This window comes from Carettochelys insculpta, chromosome 4, assembly GCF_033958435.1.
Source record: "Carettochelys insculpta isolate YL-2023 chromosome 4, ASM3395843v1, whole genome shotgun sequence".
NCBI classification, from domain to species: domain Eukaryota; kingdom Metazoa; phylum Chordata; order Testudines; family Carettochelyidae; genus Carettochelys; species Carettochelys insculpta.
In genome coordinates, this window is record NC_134140.1 from 133,308,000 (window position 1) to 133,325,743 (window position 17,744).

Sequence of the window (17,744 nt, forward strand, 5' to 3'; positions counted from 1 at the left end):
CTGCTAGTCTATAAGGTGCCAGAGGACTTCTAGCTGTTTTTGCGGATACAGATGAACATGGTGACCCCTGTGGCACTTGCCGCCTGGAAGGGCAACCAAGTCTAGGCTATTTTCAAATAAGTCTTGAGAGATAAAGGAATGTCAGACTAAGTTGTCTTACAAGGACGGAGCTGAGAATTAATGAAAGACTGATTCAGGGATACCCACATCTTGCTTGGAAGACACCTCTTGCCATATAGCACTAACTGGGACATGTAGGATTGTCACTTGCCTCTCTCAGCATAACTCCCTGAAAACTGTTCCAATTGGAGTGAAAGCACATCAACAATCTGGATCACAAAGGGTGGGGGATGGGGGGAAGGAGAAGTTTGCCTGGGAAAAGTTAGGTGCTAGGGAGACATGCTTATGTGTTACCACTGTTGAGTGTGAGGCTGTTGAGCCACAGCCAGCTCAAAGCAAATGGAAGAACTTGCCCTGCGCTGAGCGCCGGAAAGCACAGAAGTGATGTCACACACCACGTGCTCAGCTCCATGTGGGCTGGGGATGGGTGTTTGTTGGAATGTAGTAATTCATGTGCACCCAAATTGGGCTCTCCTTTGCATCAGTGCAAGCTCTCTAAAGTCACCGTGGTGGGGGTGTTCTAACCCAGGACAGAATTTGCCTCATCCTGGGGTGGGTATGAACCTCTGGGTTATCTCTGAGGCTTTCAGATGTCCAACACAAGAGATGTGAACCTGGACTGGATCCTGCCTTGCAAGGAGAGAGCCCTAGGAACTAGATACTTTAAATTAATACTTGAACATGAGGCTGATCTGTCATGAGCTCTTTGACTTGTATTTTTTGCTTAGATTCACGTTATCTTTGGCCTTTTCCTAGATAATCTGTGTGAGCTGAATGCCATTATGTTGACGGAGGAAAGTGTAACTCTAGTGTCTTAATGAAAATTTTTCATTCCGAAACAGGTCTTCTGTAAATGATTTAACATGAGGCCATTGCAATGCATTTGTGTTTTCCTTCTTAAGGCTATTAAAGACTTAGTAGAAACATTTAGCACCAAGTTAATGTTGCATTTTTGTTGTAATCCTTCGGATAGCATTGATTTGTATCATAAAAATGTGTACTGCAGAGAGGAATTAAAATGTGGAATGCAATTTTTCAGTTCTACTCTTCTTAATCTTTTCATGCAGATACGTTCAGCTAGATGCTGTCATATTAATGTGCCAGGTTTCCTTTTTCATGACCTATTAGAGCCCATATTTCATCAGCTAGGGCTTCTAGTTTGTTTTGATTCCTTTGCTATTTGAAGTGTGTTGTATAATGTCTCAAATATTAATCAAGAAAGTCAAGACCAGGCTGAAAAGATGGTAATGAGCCCCTTCTGCCCTTTTGGGGTGGTTGTAAGAGCGGGAATAGTAACAGAATGATTGCAGTCTCCAGAGTGCCCAAAAAGTGGCTTACCTAATCGGAGGAAATAAAGTGTGTTCTCCTACATAAAGATAGGAATGGAGATCAGATTAAATGGCGGAACACGGCCTAGTGTGAAAGGTGGGAGGCCCTGATGGGATCTGAATGCCTTTCCCTTGTGACTGTACAGAGATAAGCAGCCTTACCTCATTACCACCTCCTTTTGCTGTCTCTCTCTGATGACAGCTCTATTTGGATGGCAGGTGGGACATATTCTGATCGCAGATATAATGCTGTAAATTGGCTTATCCTGTCTACAGTCAATGGAGCTATGGTCCATTTCCTTTGCTGCTGCTGAAATCAGAATCTGCTTCAATAGTGTCTGTATTTGTTTAGCATTTGGGGGGGTGGGATAGGAAATATCATTGGGTTTAATTTTTACATCTAAACAAATGACCCATCTCTTTCCGTACATTCCCATAATCACCAGCCCTAGATTGGTTTTGTGAACACCAGCTTAACTTCACAACCATGTCTGTCTTCGCAAGTCTGGTGCTCAAAACCTCCAATCAGCAACATTCTGCAAAGTTGCGACATTCCTTGAAATAAAACAACTGGTAGAAATTGTAAGCAAGCACAACGGTCAACTGTAGCAAAGTTAACTACTTGGTATGGAATGAATAATAGAAGGATCAAATGCTCTCTGAAGACTGTGTGTGGGTCTCTATTCTGCAGCCATCAAAGGATAATGCCTCTTCTATGCCACTTCTCACCCACAGATTTCAAAGTTTGATAAAGGACTTCAGAACTATTGCACCGCTGGGAAATGGGCATTGAGAAGATTCTCTGAGGTCAGGGGCAGAACTTCGACTAGAACGTGGGTCTTCTCAGTCCCAGTCCAGTTCACCAGCCCATAGGCCATGCTGTGTTCCCAAGGACCATGAGCATTGTCTTCACAAAGTGTAAAGTCAGCCCTTCCCTGGTCAAGGGAACAGTGAAACTTCCACTGACTTCATTGGTGCAGGAGCTGACTCACAGAGCACCAGGCATTCTCCAGCTTTATCATAAGACGTGCATGCTTGACACAACATTTCCCGTATAATAACTGTCTATTGTCATTAATGGTCTTTTCCCACTGTTTATAAACTCAATCACCAATTAAATTTAAGGGACATTGTCAACTTATAAATCCCTCCAATATTAGTACTGAGCGAAGGTGGTGAAACATCTAACCTTAATCACATGCTACACACTTGTAGGGCTTTGTTTAGGGGGTTGCTTACAGAGTGAGGTGCCATTCACTGAGAGCAAAGGGGCTGTCTCCAGCCCTGGGAAAGTAGGTTTGAGTGTGTTGTGACAGCTGCACCCCACTGGGGAAAAGGACCCCTGTTCGCTCTGCATGCCAGAGAGGGTTGAGCAAGCCCTTTATGCACGTTCGGTGTCCCAGACTTTTTTCCCAGATTGGGTTTGAAACACAATGTGACTCGAAATAATTGGCCAGATTCAGGGGGTTCGTGTTGCCCCTGTAGGGAGGGGAGTGGGGCTGGGAGGTGAGGGGAAGGAGAAAGAACACAACAAGAAAGTGCAGTGTGGCTGGGTATGTCTACACTGCAGTTGGGAGATGTGACTGCAGCCTGGGCAGAGGCTGCTTAGGTATGTGCCTAGGGCCAGGGATGTCCCTGTAGGAGTGTGTGGGGCCCAGGACAACCCCTCCTGCCTTACCTTTTCCTACCCCCCACCCCACATCCCATCACTCTGCTTCCTTCTACCACCAGTGAGTGCAGGCATGGGCCCAACCCTGCTGCTGGCACCAGGATCCTGCTAATCCCCTGGGCCACCCTTGACACTGGGCTTCCGTGTCCCCCTGAAGGCCCAGGTGGGCAGGGCTGACAAGTACAGCAGCTCGTGCAGCTGTGGCCTCTCTGCTATCACCTGCCCAAACTTTCTTCTAGCTGGATTAACGCTGGCTGTGTGCTACAGCAACCGAGGATGGCGGCGTAGACATCTCCAGCGAGGGCATGGTGGGAGGAGGGGACAAACGACTCTGCTAACTGTGGTTCAGCAGCCTGTCCCCTTCCAGCAGTTTGAGTGTTTTCCTGCCATTCATTTCCTTTCTCTTTTTCATTGAAAATGTCAAGAAAAAGCCAGCCTGTTGATATTAACCTGGGGGTGTTTTCCATAACCTCCGCGATAAGCTGGTACCCTGAGGCTGAGGGCTTCAGACAATACTGCTATAAGCAGGCCTTTGGCTGTAGAGTGCATTCAGCCCATGCTGTGTCTAGTACTTTAAAACCAGGGCCTGCCTCATGGGCCCATTATATTCTGTGTGCATTGATTTCTCACAATGATGCATTGGCCAGTATAATTAGATGCAAACATCAAAAGTAGCCCAACTGGAAAGTGAATGAAAGAGTTCTTGGCAATGAGATCCTGACAGGTGAACAGATCAAAAGCCGGAGAAACGAACAACAGCAAAGACGTTGGTTCTTTCAAGGCACGGCCCCTCACCATAAGTGGGTTGATCTCGTCCGTAACAGTGACACTTGAATTGTGAATAGCAGAGAGGACTTGGATGCCGGAGAGGCTCCAGTGTGGCTGAGTGCTGTTCAAGGTGATTTCTCTGTGCTGCATATAGCTGTGCAGTGACTGAGGTTTTTTCCCAGCGTGGTACATTTTTAAATTTGAAATCAGCCGTGTTGCTAGATCGGGGTGGGCAATAATTTTTGTGGAGGGGCCTGTCTACCGATTTTGGTACTGGTCGTGGCCCAGCTCTGGGTCCCCTGGAAGGGGCAGTGTCTCAGGCCGGAGGGGCAGGGCTGGGCGCAACGGAGAGAGATGGAGTGTGTGGGACTATGAAAGAGAAACACTGTGTGTGGATCAGACAGACTTGGTGACACAGATTGAGGGTGTGCTGCCGTGTCTGTGTGGCAGTGACTGGGTGTGTGTGGCACAGACTGGGTGTGTGTGACTGACACACAGTGTGTGTGCGCTGGCTGCTGCAGGGCAAGCTTCTGAGCAAAACCCCTTCTCTCTCTGTAAGGGAAATCTGCCCTCATCTATTATCTCCCCCTCCCCTGCTCTGCACTCGTGAGCAAGTCACTGCGGAGATGGGCACAGGGGCAGGGGAACCCCCTGACTTCAGCACTGCCCTCTCCCCTCCACCCCTGCCCCTCTGCACAGCTGGCAGGAGAATCCCAGGAGGAGCTCGGCTGCAGACGGACCAAGGTGGGGAGGGGCAGCTGAACACATGCTGTTGGCTGTCGGTACGCGTGCTCTGCTGATCAGCTGGGCAGGCTGGAGAGAATGCTTAGTGAACTGGATCCAGCCCCCAGGCCTGATTTTTACTACCCCTGTGCTAGAGGATCCGTCGTCATTGATGGCTTGATCGTGACTATACCTGGTATCCTGCATAAGAAGCTCAATGTGCTGGGCAGAATCCCCAGAGTAGCCCAGGGGTCACAGTTCCACCATTTTGCTTTCGGGGAGGTAATCTGCTATGGGTTTGTCTTGAGAGCAGATTGCTTCCCTCTTTGTTCTGACTTGAGGGGGTGGAACCCAAGTTCCACTTGTTCCATGCCATTCTCTGACAATTCTCTGCTCACCTTCATGGAGCGGGAGAGAGCTCCTGAGGGATCTGCTTTTTCCTTCCATGTGCTGCTAAATGATGCTCTGGGGCTGTGCAATGAATAAATGTGGTATCCTGTCACTCCACCGCCAGGCTGCACAGAGCAAGCCACGGGTCAGCCCTAAATACTGCCTCTCTTTTCATTCTGGTGCCTAACAAACCAATAATGAACAAAAGGAACAATTAAAAAATAGAATTCTTCCCCAGTCCTCCCTTGTTTCCAAAGAAAAGGCCTTCCTCAGTAGGGATCTTTCCTCTGAATTGGCGGGGCATCGGTCAGGCCTAGGGCATGGAACTCAGTGTCATTTTAACGTTCTCATCTTTTCCAACAGGGCAGCTCTCCTGCGTGAAAGGTAAGATGTTTTTTTTTAGGAACCTGTTTGCTTGCTGCGTTTAAGTAATTGTTTCTCTTTTTGCACAGTGGGAAGAAATTGGTGAGGTGGATGAAAATTATGCACCCATACACACATATCAAGTGTGCAAAGTCATGGAACAGAATCAGAACAACTGGCTTCTGACCAGCTGGATTTCCAATGAAGGAGCCTCCCGGATCTTCATCGAACTCAAGTTCACTCTGCGGGACTGCAATAGTCTTCCAGGAGGACTGGGGACTTGCAAAGAAACTTTCAATATGTATTACTTTGAATCGGATGACGAAGATGGGAGGAACATCAAAGAAAATCAGTACATCAAGATCGACACCATTGCTGCCGACGAGAGCTTCACTGAGCTAGACCTTGGAGACCGAGTCATGAAACTGAACACTGAGGTTAGAGATGTTGGGCCTTTGACCAAGAAGGGATTTTACTTGGCTTTCCAGGATGTCGGCGCCTGCATTGCCCTGGTGTCTGTGCGAGTGTATTACAAAAAGTGCCCTTCTGTTATCCGGAACCTAGCTCTCTTTCCTGACACCATCACTGGGGCAGATTCCTCCCAACTGCTGGAAGTGTCAGGAGAGTGTGTGAACCACTCAGTGACTGATGAACCTCCAAAGATGCATTGCAGTGCTGAGGGGGAATGGCTGGTGCCCATTGGAAAATGCATGTGTAAAGCAGGGTATGAGGAGAAGAACAACACCTGTCATGGTAAGAATTTGCAAAGGAAATTGGCTTTCTGGTTTTGTATTATACACATCTTGGGCCATATTTAGGTACAGTCGCTCGTACTGCCCATAGATGGTCACGGTCTCATTGAAATCAATGGACCTGGTTCCCTTTGACCTTAAAGTCTCTTTCTGCGGCTCTGGTAGTGTAAAGATGCCTTAAATCAGGAATAACTGTAATTTACTCCTACCTAAAGGACTCTTTCCACTGCGAGAGTGCTGTGGGTTTTGAGAATGGGGTTGTGTCATCATATAGGTATTGCACTTTGATATTTTCAGATGATGAAATGTTTAAAGTTTTGGTTCCTCCCTTCTGGACTATTGCTTGGAAGCCTTACAGGTATTTTTTTTGTTCAAAAAGAGATATAATGTAGAGTATGTAAATTAATAACAGTGTATCTCTTTTAGCTTAGTTCTATTCAAAAGGCAAGACAAGGGAGGTTTCCTATGATGTGAATTGTCTGCTTTGTCTTGTAGTTGCTTTGCTATTGTGGTACTTAAGTGTTTAAAGTTAAAATAATAGCTTAGATTTTGATCCTGCAAAATAACTTCTACCTGTGCATAACTTTGCCATCACAGGAAGCCCCTTGTGTTCACTGGGCTTTCTTGTGAACATAAATACATGTCAGGGTTGGAGCCGTAGGGCTTGTCTCCACTACATGCTGGATCGACACTCCAGCAATCAATCCACCAGCCTCCAGTTTACTGCGTCTGCCTACGCACAATGAGCTGATCTCTGAGCAGTCTCACGTCATTTCTGATACTCCCCCAGGACAAGAAGAGTAGCTGGAGTGGATGGGAGAGAAGCCTCTGCCGACTTCATAACGTGGAAGATGTCACAGTTTGTATGTCGATTTCTGCTATGCTATTTGCATAGCTGAAGTTGCATTGAGTAGATCGACCAGTGGGTTTAGTGTGGACAAGGCCTAAGTCACAGATGTGTAATGGCAGCTAAGTATCTAAAAAAGGGTTTTCAAAGAAACCCACTATGAAAACAACTTAGAAGTTGCTGGAACATTTCTCTATTACAGGCTTCTTTTTTAAAGTGGGCAGCTTATTAGAAAACTATTTGGTTATAACACAGAAGGGCCATTTCAATGCAATTTGTGCTAATTAGTAATTTTTTTCATTACTATTTGTAAATTGTAATTTGAATGCACCTACTCCCTCATAACCTGTAAATACTTTTTCATTCTGGCCATTGAGTTTCCAGATGCATGTTGTTAATGGTCTGTTGGTGCGTAGTATAGCTTTCCTTTGAGTGTACACCCTATTTTGAGTGTGGTTTCCACCTGCCTGAAATGGGTGTGAGTTTGTCATAAGTAAAGAGAGTAGGACATGTGCCCTGGTGGGTTCTTGTTTGGCACATGTCAAACTAGGGTCCTGATCACGCAGGTGCTCATCATACAAATCTCCACTGTAATCTTTGGGTGAAACCCAGAGGTAGCTGAATTCCCTTTTGCAGGTCTCTTTGGCACGTGGGACTAGAGAAGTTCATGACTGGGGGAGAGGCCTTTTGTTATAAGGAAATCCCATTTTGCTAGGATATTTCTCTCTCTGAACACACCAGAGATACTGACAGACCAGCCTGCTTGTTCCTCCCTTGCCGTGTTAATGAATTTTCTATATACGGGGGAGGGAGTTACATCTGGTTTAGCATTCGGCACACGAAGAACCAAGCAGCATCAGCCAGAATGGAGGCACTCTCAACTGCTGCAGGCGAGGGAATGGAGCCAGACATCCTGGCAGAGACATGCCTGCCTGATAAAAATACATAGCCCCAAAATAGCAAGCGCTGATTGGGCGTCACATCTTCAGCAGCTCAGAGCAATTGGGCACTTCTGCTGGTTATTGAGCCTGATTCCTCTCCTGCACTCGCTGCTCCATTGGCTGCCAGAGCTGCAGCCCTGTTCTATTTTGGCTTTATTTGCTCTTTCTGGTCTGCTGTCAGCAACATCTATGAAGATTATCCAGATGAGCAGCTAGAAATTTTAAATAAACCAGAAACCTGTTGTGGTCCTTGGAAAAGTGTGACCTCTTGTGAGGGTGCAGTGCTCTCAGTATAACAGCGCTACTGCTGTAGTGCCCCTTCCAGTAGGACGGGGTCAGCAACCTTTCCGAGGCAGCGTGCCAAAATTTGACCTTTTGACCTCTATGTACTGATGATACTTTTTAATGTACTTAACAGTCCCGCGAAGAACAGCTCCATGAATATATACAGTAAGATGAAGAGCTTTATCGTCTAGGTGGTGTTCGGTAGCATTAGCTGGTCTTTTGTTAATCCACACGCAGCATGGCTTAGAGCAAGCTCCCGGCTGCAATGGGGAGCAGGGTCGGGGCTGAGCTCCCGCCGTGTGTGCCAGTCGTGGCAGACATGTGAGGGGTTGCTGACCCCTGCAGTAGGAGAATGGTTATGCTGTTATGAACACTTCAGCGTCAGTGTACCTGCATCACACGAAGGAGGTGGCACTGCTTTAATTACACTGGTGTCATTAAAGTCATGCAACTCTTGGGTGTCGTATGACACTCTAATTTCCCTTGCAGGTCAAAGGTAGTTGGGATCCTTGGTTCCAGACCCTCAAAGCTATTATCAGTGGTGGGGAACCAAGGGCCTAAGGGCTGTATGTGGACCACTGGGGTTCTGTGTGTGTGGCCCATGAAATGTTCTATTTTCCATTGCCTACATGTGGAGTTACCAGATTCTGCCGGTTTTTGTCCACATCGTTGTTTTCCTACCAGTACTACAAAAGTGACGAGTGCATAAAACAAGGGTGTGGGATGTGAGGTGCATGCTGATTACACACAACACTGACTGTGACAGCCATGCGCTCCCTCTGCAACCAATCAAAGGACTGGGGTTCAATCCACACACTCCACAAATTGGAGGTATGGAAGTGCAGTTAGCAAAACTACCGCTGCTGAGGAGAGAGAGGGCCACTCGTGTGGCCCATTCACTAGCCTAATTTGCCCCTCTTTGTCTTTAGGAGTCCAGCTCCCAGTGAAAGCAGTGGGTGTTGGGAGCTTAAATATCTCTGAGGCTCTGGGCTGTAGGCACTTAAGAAATCCCCGCACCTCCTGAGCAATGCAGATTAATTTGTACCTCTACTGTGCACTAGAACTGTCTTTGAATATCCTGGTGTGTTTCCAGCACAGAAGAACCTGAATTTGTTTACTGGAATTTTCCCTCCAAAGATAACGTTCACTGAGCCACTCCATTTTGTCTGGACAGTAGCAGACAACCTTCCTTTATCAGAGAGGACACAAATGTCGCTCACCCTCCCAAACATATGGGAACAGTCGAAATCCCTCTTGTGTAAGGATCATTAATTGACAATGAGGTCTTCAATTCATCATCTTGTCATCGGGGTGCTTGATGACGGAGGCACAGACAGCAGCAATTTGCATCGCTTGGCCCATTCAGGCGACAGATATGACATGGCCTAATCTCGTTATAGGATTCAGTTATTATTTCAAATAACATGGGCAGTCAAATTGTATTTATCTAGCAAACAAAACCACTTGCATATTACACCTTTTTCTGCAACTCGGCCAATTTATCATTTGCTGTCAGGAGATAAGCAGTGATACATGGTGACCACGTGGGAAAATGCTAGTGAAAAGCCCTGGGCGCAGGGCTCATGATACGTATGATCAAATTGCTGCACATGTTAATAATTGTAATTAAGGGAATAACTCCCTGTGAACATACATTGCTTTCTGCAGTAGGGGTTGGGCACAGGAGCTGACTACAGGCTATTAGTTTTGGCTTGGTTACACTAGCCCTGTTCAAGGGGTTCTGAAAAACATCTCTGACAATAGTCACTTGCCTGTAGCAGCAAGTTTCCATTTGGGTAGTGGTATTTAGCTTCATCAGCCGGGTTCCCTGTAAGCTGAGCGCGTGGGCAGATGCCCAGGGGAGATTCAGGTGCTGCCCAGGTGATTAGCAGAGCACCCACCACCAGCAGCATGTGTTTTCTATTGGTGGTGCACATGCCTCGGGGCACAGAGCAATATTTATTCTGCCCTGGAGGGAAAGAATGAGAGGGAAACCTGCTCACGAGGGACTCCATTTCAGTTTGCAAAGGTCCAGATCCCAAGCTAGGGATCAATGGAGCTTTGCTGATTTACAACATCTTATGATCTGGCCCAAATGACAATTTCTTCTTCTTCTTCTTCTTCTCAGCATCCTGGATCCGTCGATCTGTGTTTTTACTCTGACTGCACTTTTGAATATATTTACTGCACACATCTGAGCTCCCTATTGGGGAGTTACATAAGGTGCTGCTATTCCTTAAAAAGTGATTACCTAAAAGGGCACCTTCTGGTTCAGCAGATCTGCTCCCTGCGTGTATTCAACTTTAACGTTCCATTTTAGTACCAAGCAAAACGGTTTTGTTACTTTTTACTTCTTTTAAAGGCTGCAGAACCAAGACAGCTGAAAGCGGGGGAGTTGCTTCACTCAGCTCCTGGTATGCTGTCAGGAGAATTGTCTACCAAGTTCCAGTTATGCAGTATGCCGGTTACACCCAGCAGGGCTGACAGCCACCGGTGGTGGGGGTGCCCTGGCCCCATGCCTCTCAGAAGGGCAGAACCAAGGGTAAAAGAGGTTTGGCCTAGTGCAGTCAGCCCTTAGCACCAAGGTTGGCAGCGCTGCCCCCCCCCACAGCTGCACAGAGAGGCCCCCTTTGTCCCCCACTTCCTTCCTCTGCCTCCTGGCTCCCCCATTGGCAGTCCTGGTTACACGTACGTGATCCTCTGGCAATTATCACACAACTCTAATTGGAGACATGAGCCAAGATCCCCAAAGCTGATCTACTCCTGGGAGCCGAGCACCTAAATACCTTTGAAAAATGAGGCTTTAATTTGGTTTACCGAATCTTTTCTGTGGTGCACCTGAGGGGAAGAAAAATGCAGCCAGGCTTTCAGGTCCCGGGTGAGTGGTAAGTTTTGGAGGCTGCTGAATAGAAAAGCCAAAAAGCCATCTATGTTTTTTTTTTTTTTTTAAAAACCCGTTAACCCCGAGTAACCAGAGTGACAATGACTGGAATGCAGTGAGCACAAGCCCGGTCAGTTTTTGGAGGAGAGTCACAAATATTTAAGAATTAAAGCAGTGAAGTGAATTAAAGACTGAACTACAACCAGGCCTGCCGAGGGGCAGAAGTGGCACAAGGAGGGCAGTTGCACAGGGCCCCTTAAAACACCGCTCAGCACTGCTCTGCCACTGTACACAACCCTGAGGGATGGGGAGGTCCCAGCACCCCACTAAGAGCTGATTGCTGTAAGCCCCACCCCTTCTGCCATTGGCCCAGCTCCTCCTGGGGCATGGAGCCAGCCCTTCCCCATGTTGCCCTGAGGCCCCTGGTGGCTGTTGGCCCCACTGACTACAGGAAGAAACAATAATGAATTGTGAGGAGCACAGTGATCTCTTTTCCGGTTTCCAGTGTGCACTGCAGCACTAAATGACATGTGACAGTGGTCAAAGTTGGACATCAGTTTTCACCAGCTGAACAAAGGCCCTGCAATTATACAGGAGCTTGCAAAATAATGGAAGAAAATCTAACACAAATCGTACTTTAGTGCCCCTCTTTATAAGGGAAGAACTCCTTTAGAAATGAGTGAGGGGCAGTGTGTGTGTTTTCAAAGGGAATTGCCCATCTAAAGAAATATTTTGTAATTTAATTTTTCTATAACTGGGAATATTTAAACAGGTGTATTTTCTTGAAATATAGTCTAACCTAATTACCCAATTATTATTTAATTGTTGCTAAGTCAACACGCTGAAGCATTATTTATCATCCACATTTGTTTTTTTGCTTACTGTTCATTTTTTTTCTGATGAAATTCATGCCAGTTATTGACAAGAAACAAGTGTTTTGTTAGTCGGAAAGAAAGTCCCCAGGGAAAAAAAGAAAAGTCCATGGTAAGAAATTTCCACTTTGGATTTAATTAAAAATCATTGACAAAGGTATCCAAGTACCCATAGTTCAAAAAGTTTACCTGCTGAATCAACTCTCAGGTGATTCTGTTGCTGATTTAGTCACAGACAAAGCAAAGTTACTAATCCTCTGCAGACAGTGGTGCAATTGAGGATCTGTGAAAGAAAATTCAGCCAGAGACTGTGGTCTATGCAGCTGTGTTGGAAGGAAATTGGTGCTGAATGGGGTGGCTTATAAAATCATGACTAGTGTGGACAAGGTAAATAAAAAAGAGTTATTTACTCCTTGCCATAACACAAGGACTAGGGGGCAGCAAGTGAAATTAGTGGGTGGCAGATTTAAAACAAAGAAAAGGAAGTAGTTCTTCATGCAACACACAATCAACTAGTGGAACTCCTTGCCAGAGGATGTTGCGGACACCAAGGTTATAACAGGATTCAAAAAAAGAACTAGGTAAATTCATGGAGTAGATCCATTAATTTCTGTTAGCCAGGACATCCTTAGCCTCTGTTTATCAGAAGTAGGGAATGGGCAACCAGGGATGGATCACCTGTTCTGTTCATTCCCTCTGGGGCATCTGACCACTGTCAGAAGATCGGACACTGTACTAGATGGACCTTCACTCTGACCTAGCCAGAGTTTCGGGGTCTGTAACAGGACTGGCTGGAAGAGGTTCTGTGGTCTGTGATGTGCAGGAGGTCAGATTAGATGGTCGTGATCGGACTTCAGTCAGGCAAGGAGGATTTCATCTTCTTGCCAGCTCCAGTGCAGAAGTATGTAAAGAAGGGGCAAGCATTTCCTCTGTCCTTGGCCTGTCTTTCACCACCTGGGTGGAACCTTCTACTTTCTGGCTTTTGACTGCGAATCATTGTCTAAGCCAAAAACTCTGAAGAATAAGGGAGTATTCCCATTGGAGACAGCGCACATGAGAAAGGCAAGCAAGCTTTTTCCCCTTGAGGTATACTGGATAGCAAGCACAGTCCAGTGCATTAAAAATATACATATATATATATATATATATATATATTAATTGTTCAACTGGGAAGTGATTGCATAGCAAGGAAAAACAGTGATGGAAATACAGAGTAAATGGAAAATACTGAATCCAGAAATAGTACAGAGACTACAGGGAGCTCTGTGCTTATCATTCATACGTCTGGTGTGTTCTTGTGATTAAAATAAAATTGGCTGGGAGTGCCATAGATTAGGTGTTCGTATAATTATGAGCTGAAATGCTTAGTTAATTTTAATTAGGCACACTAGCAACCAACATCAAAGGAGGTGAGCTTTTGGCTCTGTTGTGTGTATTATTTTTTCCCCAAACACTGAAGAAAATGGTGCAACTGCTCCTATTCCACAAAGAAGCAGTTGTTGCTGAAGTGGGAATGGTTTCTTCTGTAGAGTTGTGTGCATTGATAAAATCAGCCGAGTGCTTTCCTGAAATCACAGCAGGCCTGGTTAAATATTGCTTTTTTCTTTGCTTTATTTTGCGTGTGAATAGGCCTTAGTTCTAGCAAATGTGATTGGAGTGCCCGCAATGTAGCACAAAGGTAGTTAGTAAGGTAATGACTCCTAATGACTCTGAAGATCTCTTTCTCCATCAGTAGTGGCACACCCTAGCAGGAGAGATTTGGAGGCATTACTTTGCCCAATGTAACCTCATTGTTTCATGCAATCTGATTACTCTCCATCCATCTCCCAGGAGGACAATTAACTGCCTGACCCCCGCCTTGTTATCATCCACTGGATTATAGGCTGAACAATAAGATTACAATAGGTGAAGAGAAGGATCAAAATTTGCTCAACAAGGTTGAGTTGCAAAGGCCGTATTTACTTCCTAATCAAAGGACAATTTACAATCCCAAAATTGAGGCAGATTCCAGACTAGGTGTGTATGTTTGTTCCCAGATAAGCCACTTATGTTCAGTTGAATACAGATCTGTGAGCAGACGTGAATGGAGGACTCCTGCCAGCAGCAAAGCTAGAGTCTTCAGAGAATACTGTGACCTAGGGAGAAGCAATGTAGAAGAAAATACTTGTCAGTCACCGTGCCTCCCATGTCACGTGGTTGAGGAGAAGGAAATCTTTTCAGCTGCCTTTGCAGTTATAGTTTTCAGGAAAAATCTGACACCACAAGATTTACACCAGGTGTTAAAATCCGTAGAGCTATTTTATGCCGTGCTCATCATGAAGCAGGTTTTCAATTTTGTGCTCATAGTACAGTAGCCTTTAGCAGTATTAATGACATGTCGGCTTTTCAATTATCAAATTTCCTCTTTGCAGGGCATTACATCTTGGCTACTTTCACATGCATTAGGAGCACACTGATGGTCAACTGGAATTTTGCCATTGACTTCACTAGGGTCGGGATTTTGCCTCCAGTATAAAATTTTGCAGCTCACATTTTTATTTAGTTTCATCTCACAATAGTGCCTTAAACAATTGAAGCTGTTTTATACAATGAAAATAATAGAGACTCGTACAGCACATACTGGGGCAAATTGTCTTCTGGTGTAAAAAGCTATAATTCCTTTGACTTCATTAGAATTTGGGCCCTTGTGCTCAGCAGAGATCAAACATGGGGCAATGATTTGCATTGATTGATTTGCAATGATTTAAATAATTGTTTGCTAGTTGCACTTATTTCCATGCTGGCAAATGAAGTTAGCCTGTGACTTTATAACAATAACTTTTCAGAGGACAACTGATTTTTTCTATGTAAGTTTTTAGAAACATTTTTATTAACTTTGGCACTGGAAATACTTAAACGCAATTCCCTTTAAAATTTATGCTCAGGTCTTATTTCTTTGGCTCCCTGTAATTAAAAAAATATCCAAAAACAGTCACCACAAATTCTAATGGTCATAAGTAACTCAGGACATGACAACTACTTCCACTTTTAAAATTAAGCAGAAGAAATTTATTTTTTTTATTTGCATTGCAGTAATGTCTCTGAGCCCCAATCGTGGACCAGGACTTCATGTTCTAGGTGATGTGCAGACAGAAAATATATATCTACAATGGAACTGAAAAGGAAGGTGACACAATTGCCAGTCCCATCAAGCCTTTCTTTCTAGGTGTTTATTAATGAAAAATTCAAAGAGGTTTGAAGGGTTAAGGCCAACGTTCCCGCTAACTATTTTTCATCCATGGGGGGAATAAATTTTGTTATGTGCATCAGGACATGTGCAGATGTGCACCAATAAAACACAGGCTGTGGGTGCTTTGCAAATCAACTGGGCGGTATTTGAATTTCTCATTAGTGGTTGCCCAAGCTTATGAGGAACTCTGGTTAGGACTTAAGGGGAGGCCACATCTAGCAGGAGGAAAGTACAGGAGTCAAGTTGATTAATTCAGGAAAAAGACTTTAAATAGAGAGAAAGTGTGGGTGAAGTGGCATCTTTTATTGAACCAAATAAGTGCATAACTAGAGAAGCAGACACGATAAGAGTTACAGGTTGTGTTTCAGAGCTGTTAACAGGCAGATTTCTAGACCAGGTTGGGAAGGAAGAAAATGAAAGTCTGGTAAAGTCGGAGCAATGATGAGAGATGTCTGCTAAAAACGGTGCTGGTTGTAGGCCTTGGCTGAGAATGATCTTTGAGGAGTTTTATTGCTCTTTGGCATTCTAGATTAGTGGCATTTCGCTATAACTTGAGAAACTGTTAATAAAGAGGCCTAAAAACTTGCTAGTAAATCAAGCCAAACATATTCTGTATGCAGCGTGTGACTCCAATGGGGGGTATTTGTATGATAAGGTTATGCAGTAAACGAAGTAAAAAGTAAAGTGTCGTGGGGTGCTGAAGCCTGGACTGTCATTGACCATAATGGAGACTTTCTAGCATTTGAAACTTTGACTGTTTAGTTTCATATACTGCATGGCACATGTGTCAGGGTACAGTCAAACAAAGGGACTAAAAATTGGAGCCTAAATCTTTCCTTAGGTCTCAACTTGTTCTCCCTGAAGTGCCAAACTCCCAGTCGCTCCCACTGACATCAGTGGGAGCATCTGGGAGCTCAGCATTGCTGAAAATCTTGCCCTAGGGGTACATACTGTATACTGAGGCCAAGTCTCATGAGCACAAAAGCCCCTTGACAGTGCTCTGACAGTGCAAAGGTATCAGCACCAGAGTTCCCTGTAACCTGAGCACTTGGGTGGCTGCCTAGCAGAGATTCAGGTGCCGTCCAGCTGACTAGCAGAACAGCCACAGCTGGCAGCCTGTGCTTGTCAGGGTAGTGCACAGCCACACATGTCTTGGTGCACAGAACAAAATGTCTTCTGCCCTTGCATGGAAAAAAATAGAGGGGACACTAGTGGGCGCTGCGAGAGCCATAGAACGAGATGTGAGGCTTACGGAGCATCAGGTGGTCAGTGAACATATGCGAAGATACAGCCTACATAAGAACATGAGAGAGCAATGATACTCAGAGCTGGAGGGTTCAGGAGCCAAAGTAGTGATCAGCGTTACTCAGAAGGGCCCCCATAGAGTGAATTCATGGTTTTATTTACTATAGTACTGTGTGTTCATATTTAAACAGAACAAGAACGGAAGGATATTGTGTGTGCACATATTATTTTGTCCACTACAGTTGGTTAATAAAGTAGAAGCATCCTGATTGACTGATGATTAAATCACATGATGTATTAACATTGTAAGCTGCAAAGAGCTGCAGGACGCATGTTAAAGAGCTGCTTGTGGCCCCTGAGCTTCTGTCTGAGTATCACTGATATCAAGGTTATATCTGTCCACTGGTAGTAACTGAGTGCTAGACAGCCTGAGATAGGTGTCCATAGGAAGGCAATGATGAGCTTTTCATACTTGTGAAGCACGGTTACTGTTCCTGAGTGAAGGGCCTGCCTGTCATGTGGTCCTAGGACCCCCTTGCTGTCATGATAACTCCACTCATGCTATGGGTGATGTCTTACATGGGGTAGGAATGGTCTGTCCTCCAGTCACAAGCAATAGTGATGATCAGGTCATCCCATTCCAAAGCTGTCTGGAAGAGGAGTGTTTTAATCACTGTAGTGAATGGAAACACAGTTTTCTGGTACAGAAGCGGGGATGTGGTGCTTTGGCATTGGATGGAAGCTCCCTGCAGGTGGTAGCTCCCCAGCTCTGAGTGGCTTTGCAGATAGCCAACTGTCCATATAGCCTTAGAGGCATGACAAGGGACTTCCCATTTCCAAGAGCACTGTGTTAAATCAGTGACCTGCAAGGAGATATCAAGGGCCTGGAGCATGGAATAGCTCCAAGCCCCTTTTGTTAATTTTGTGGAAATCAGAATCAATCAGTCTCGTTGATTACAATGAGAACTCCTTCCAGTGCATGGGGTGGGGGGAAGAAGGGGAGAATTCAAGATGATGCATTGAACTGAAGTGCGGGTGGGTGGGACAGTGGCTGTTAATGGTGAGGTCTTTGACCACTGTGATACCGTATCTCTGTCTATGCTTGCACCTTGCAGACCACGCTGTCGGCACTGGATAGATAACAAAGACTAATACCACCCCAGTGAGTGGCGGCTTTGCTACGCAGCCTTTGTGAGCAGCAAGCACATGTAACAATTACCAAGAAGCTCGTCTGTTCCCATGACGAGAACGAAGTCAGGTTAATTGAGGGTACCCACATTTTTGTTTCAGGTTTCACAGATATACACAGCTATGTGAAAATCTGGTATGGA

At 45.3% G+C, this 17,744-nt stretch overlaps 1 protein-coding gene across 9 annotated transcripts in view; it reads left to right on the forward strand.

Annotated features, from left to right (window-relative positions):
• EPHA5 (EPH receptor A5) overlaps positions 1 to 17,744 on the forward strand; it is a 313,288-nt gene that overhangs the window by 60,623 nt on the left and 234,921 nt on the right. For all 9 annotated transcript variants that reach the window (XM_074993896.1, XM_074993897.1, XM_074993899.1 and 6 more), the window contains exon 3: positions 5,451 to 6,114. In XM_074993896.1, the coding sequence (XP_074849997.1) occupies positions 5,451 to 6,114 (664 nt within the window). The remainder of the gene's footprint in view (positions 1 to 5,450; positions 6,115 to 17,744) is intronic.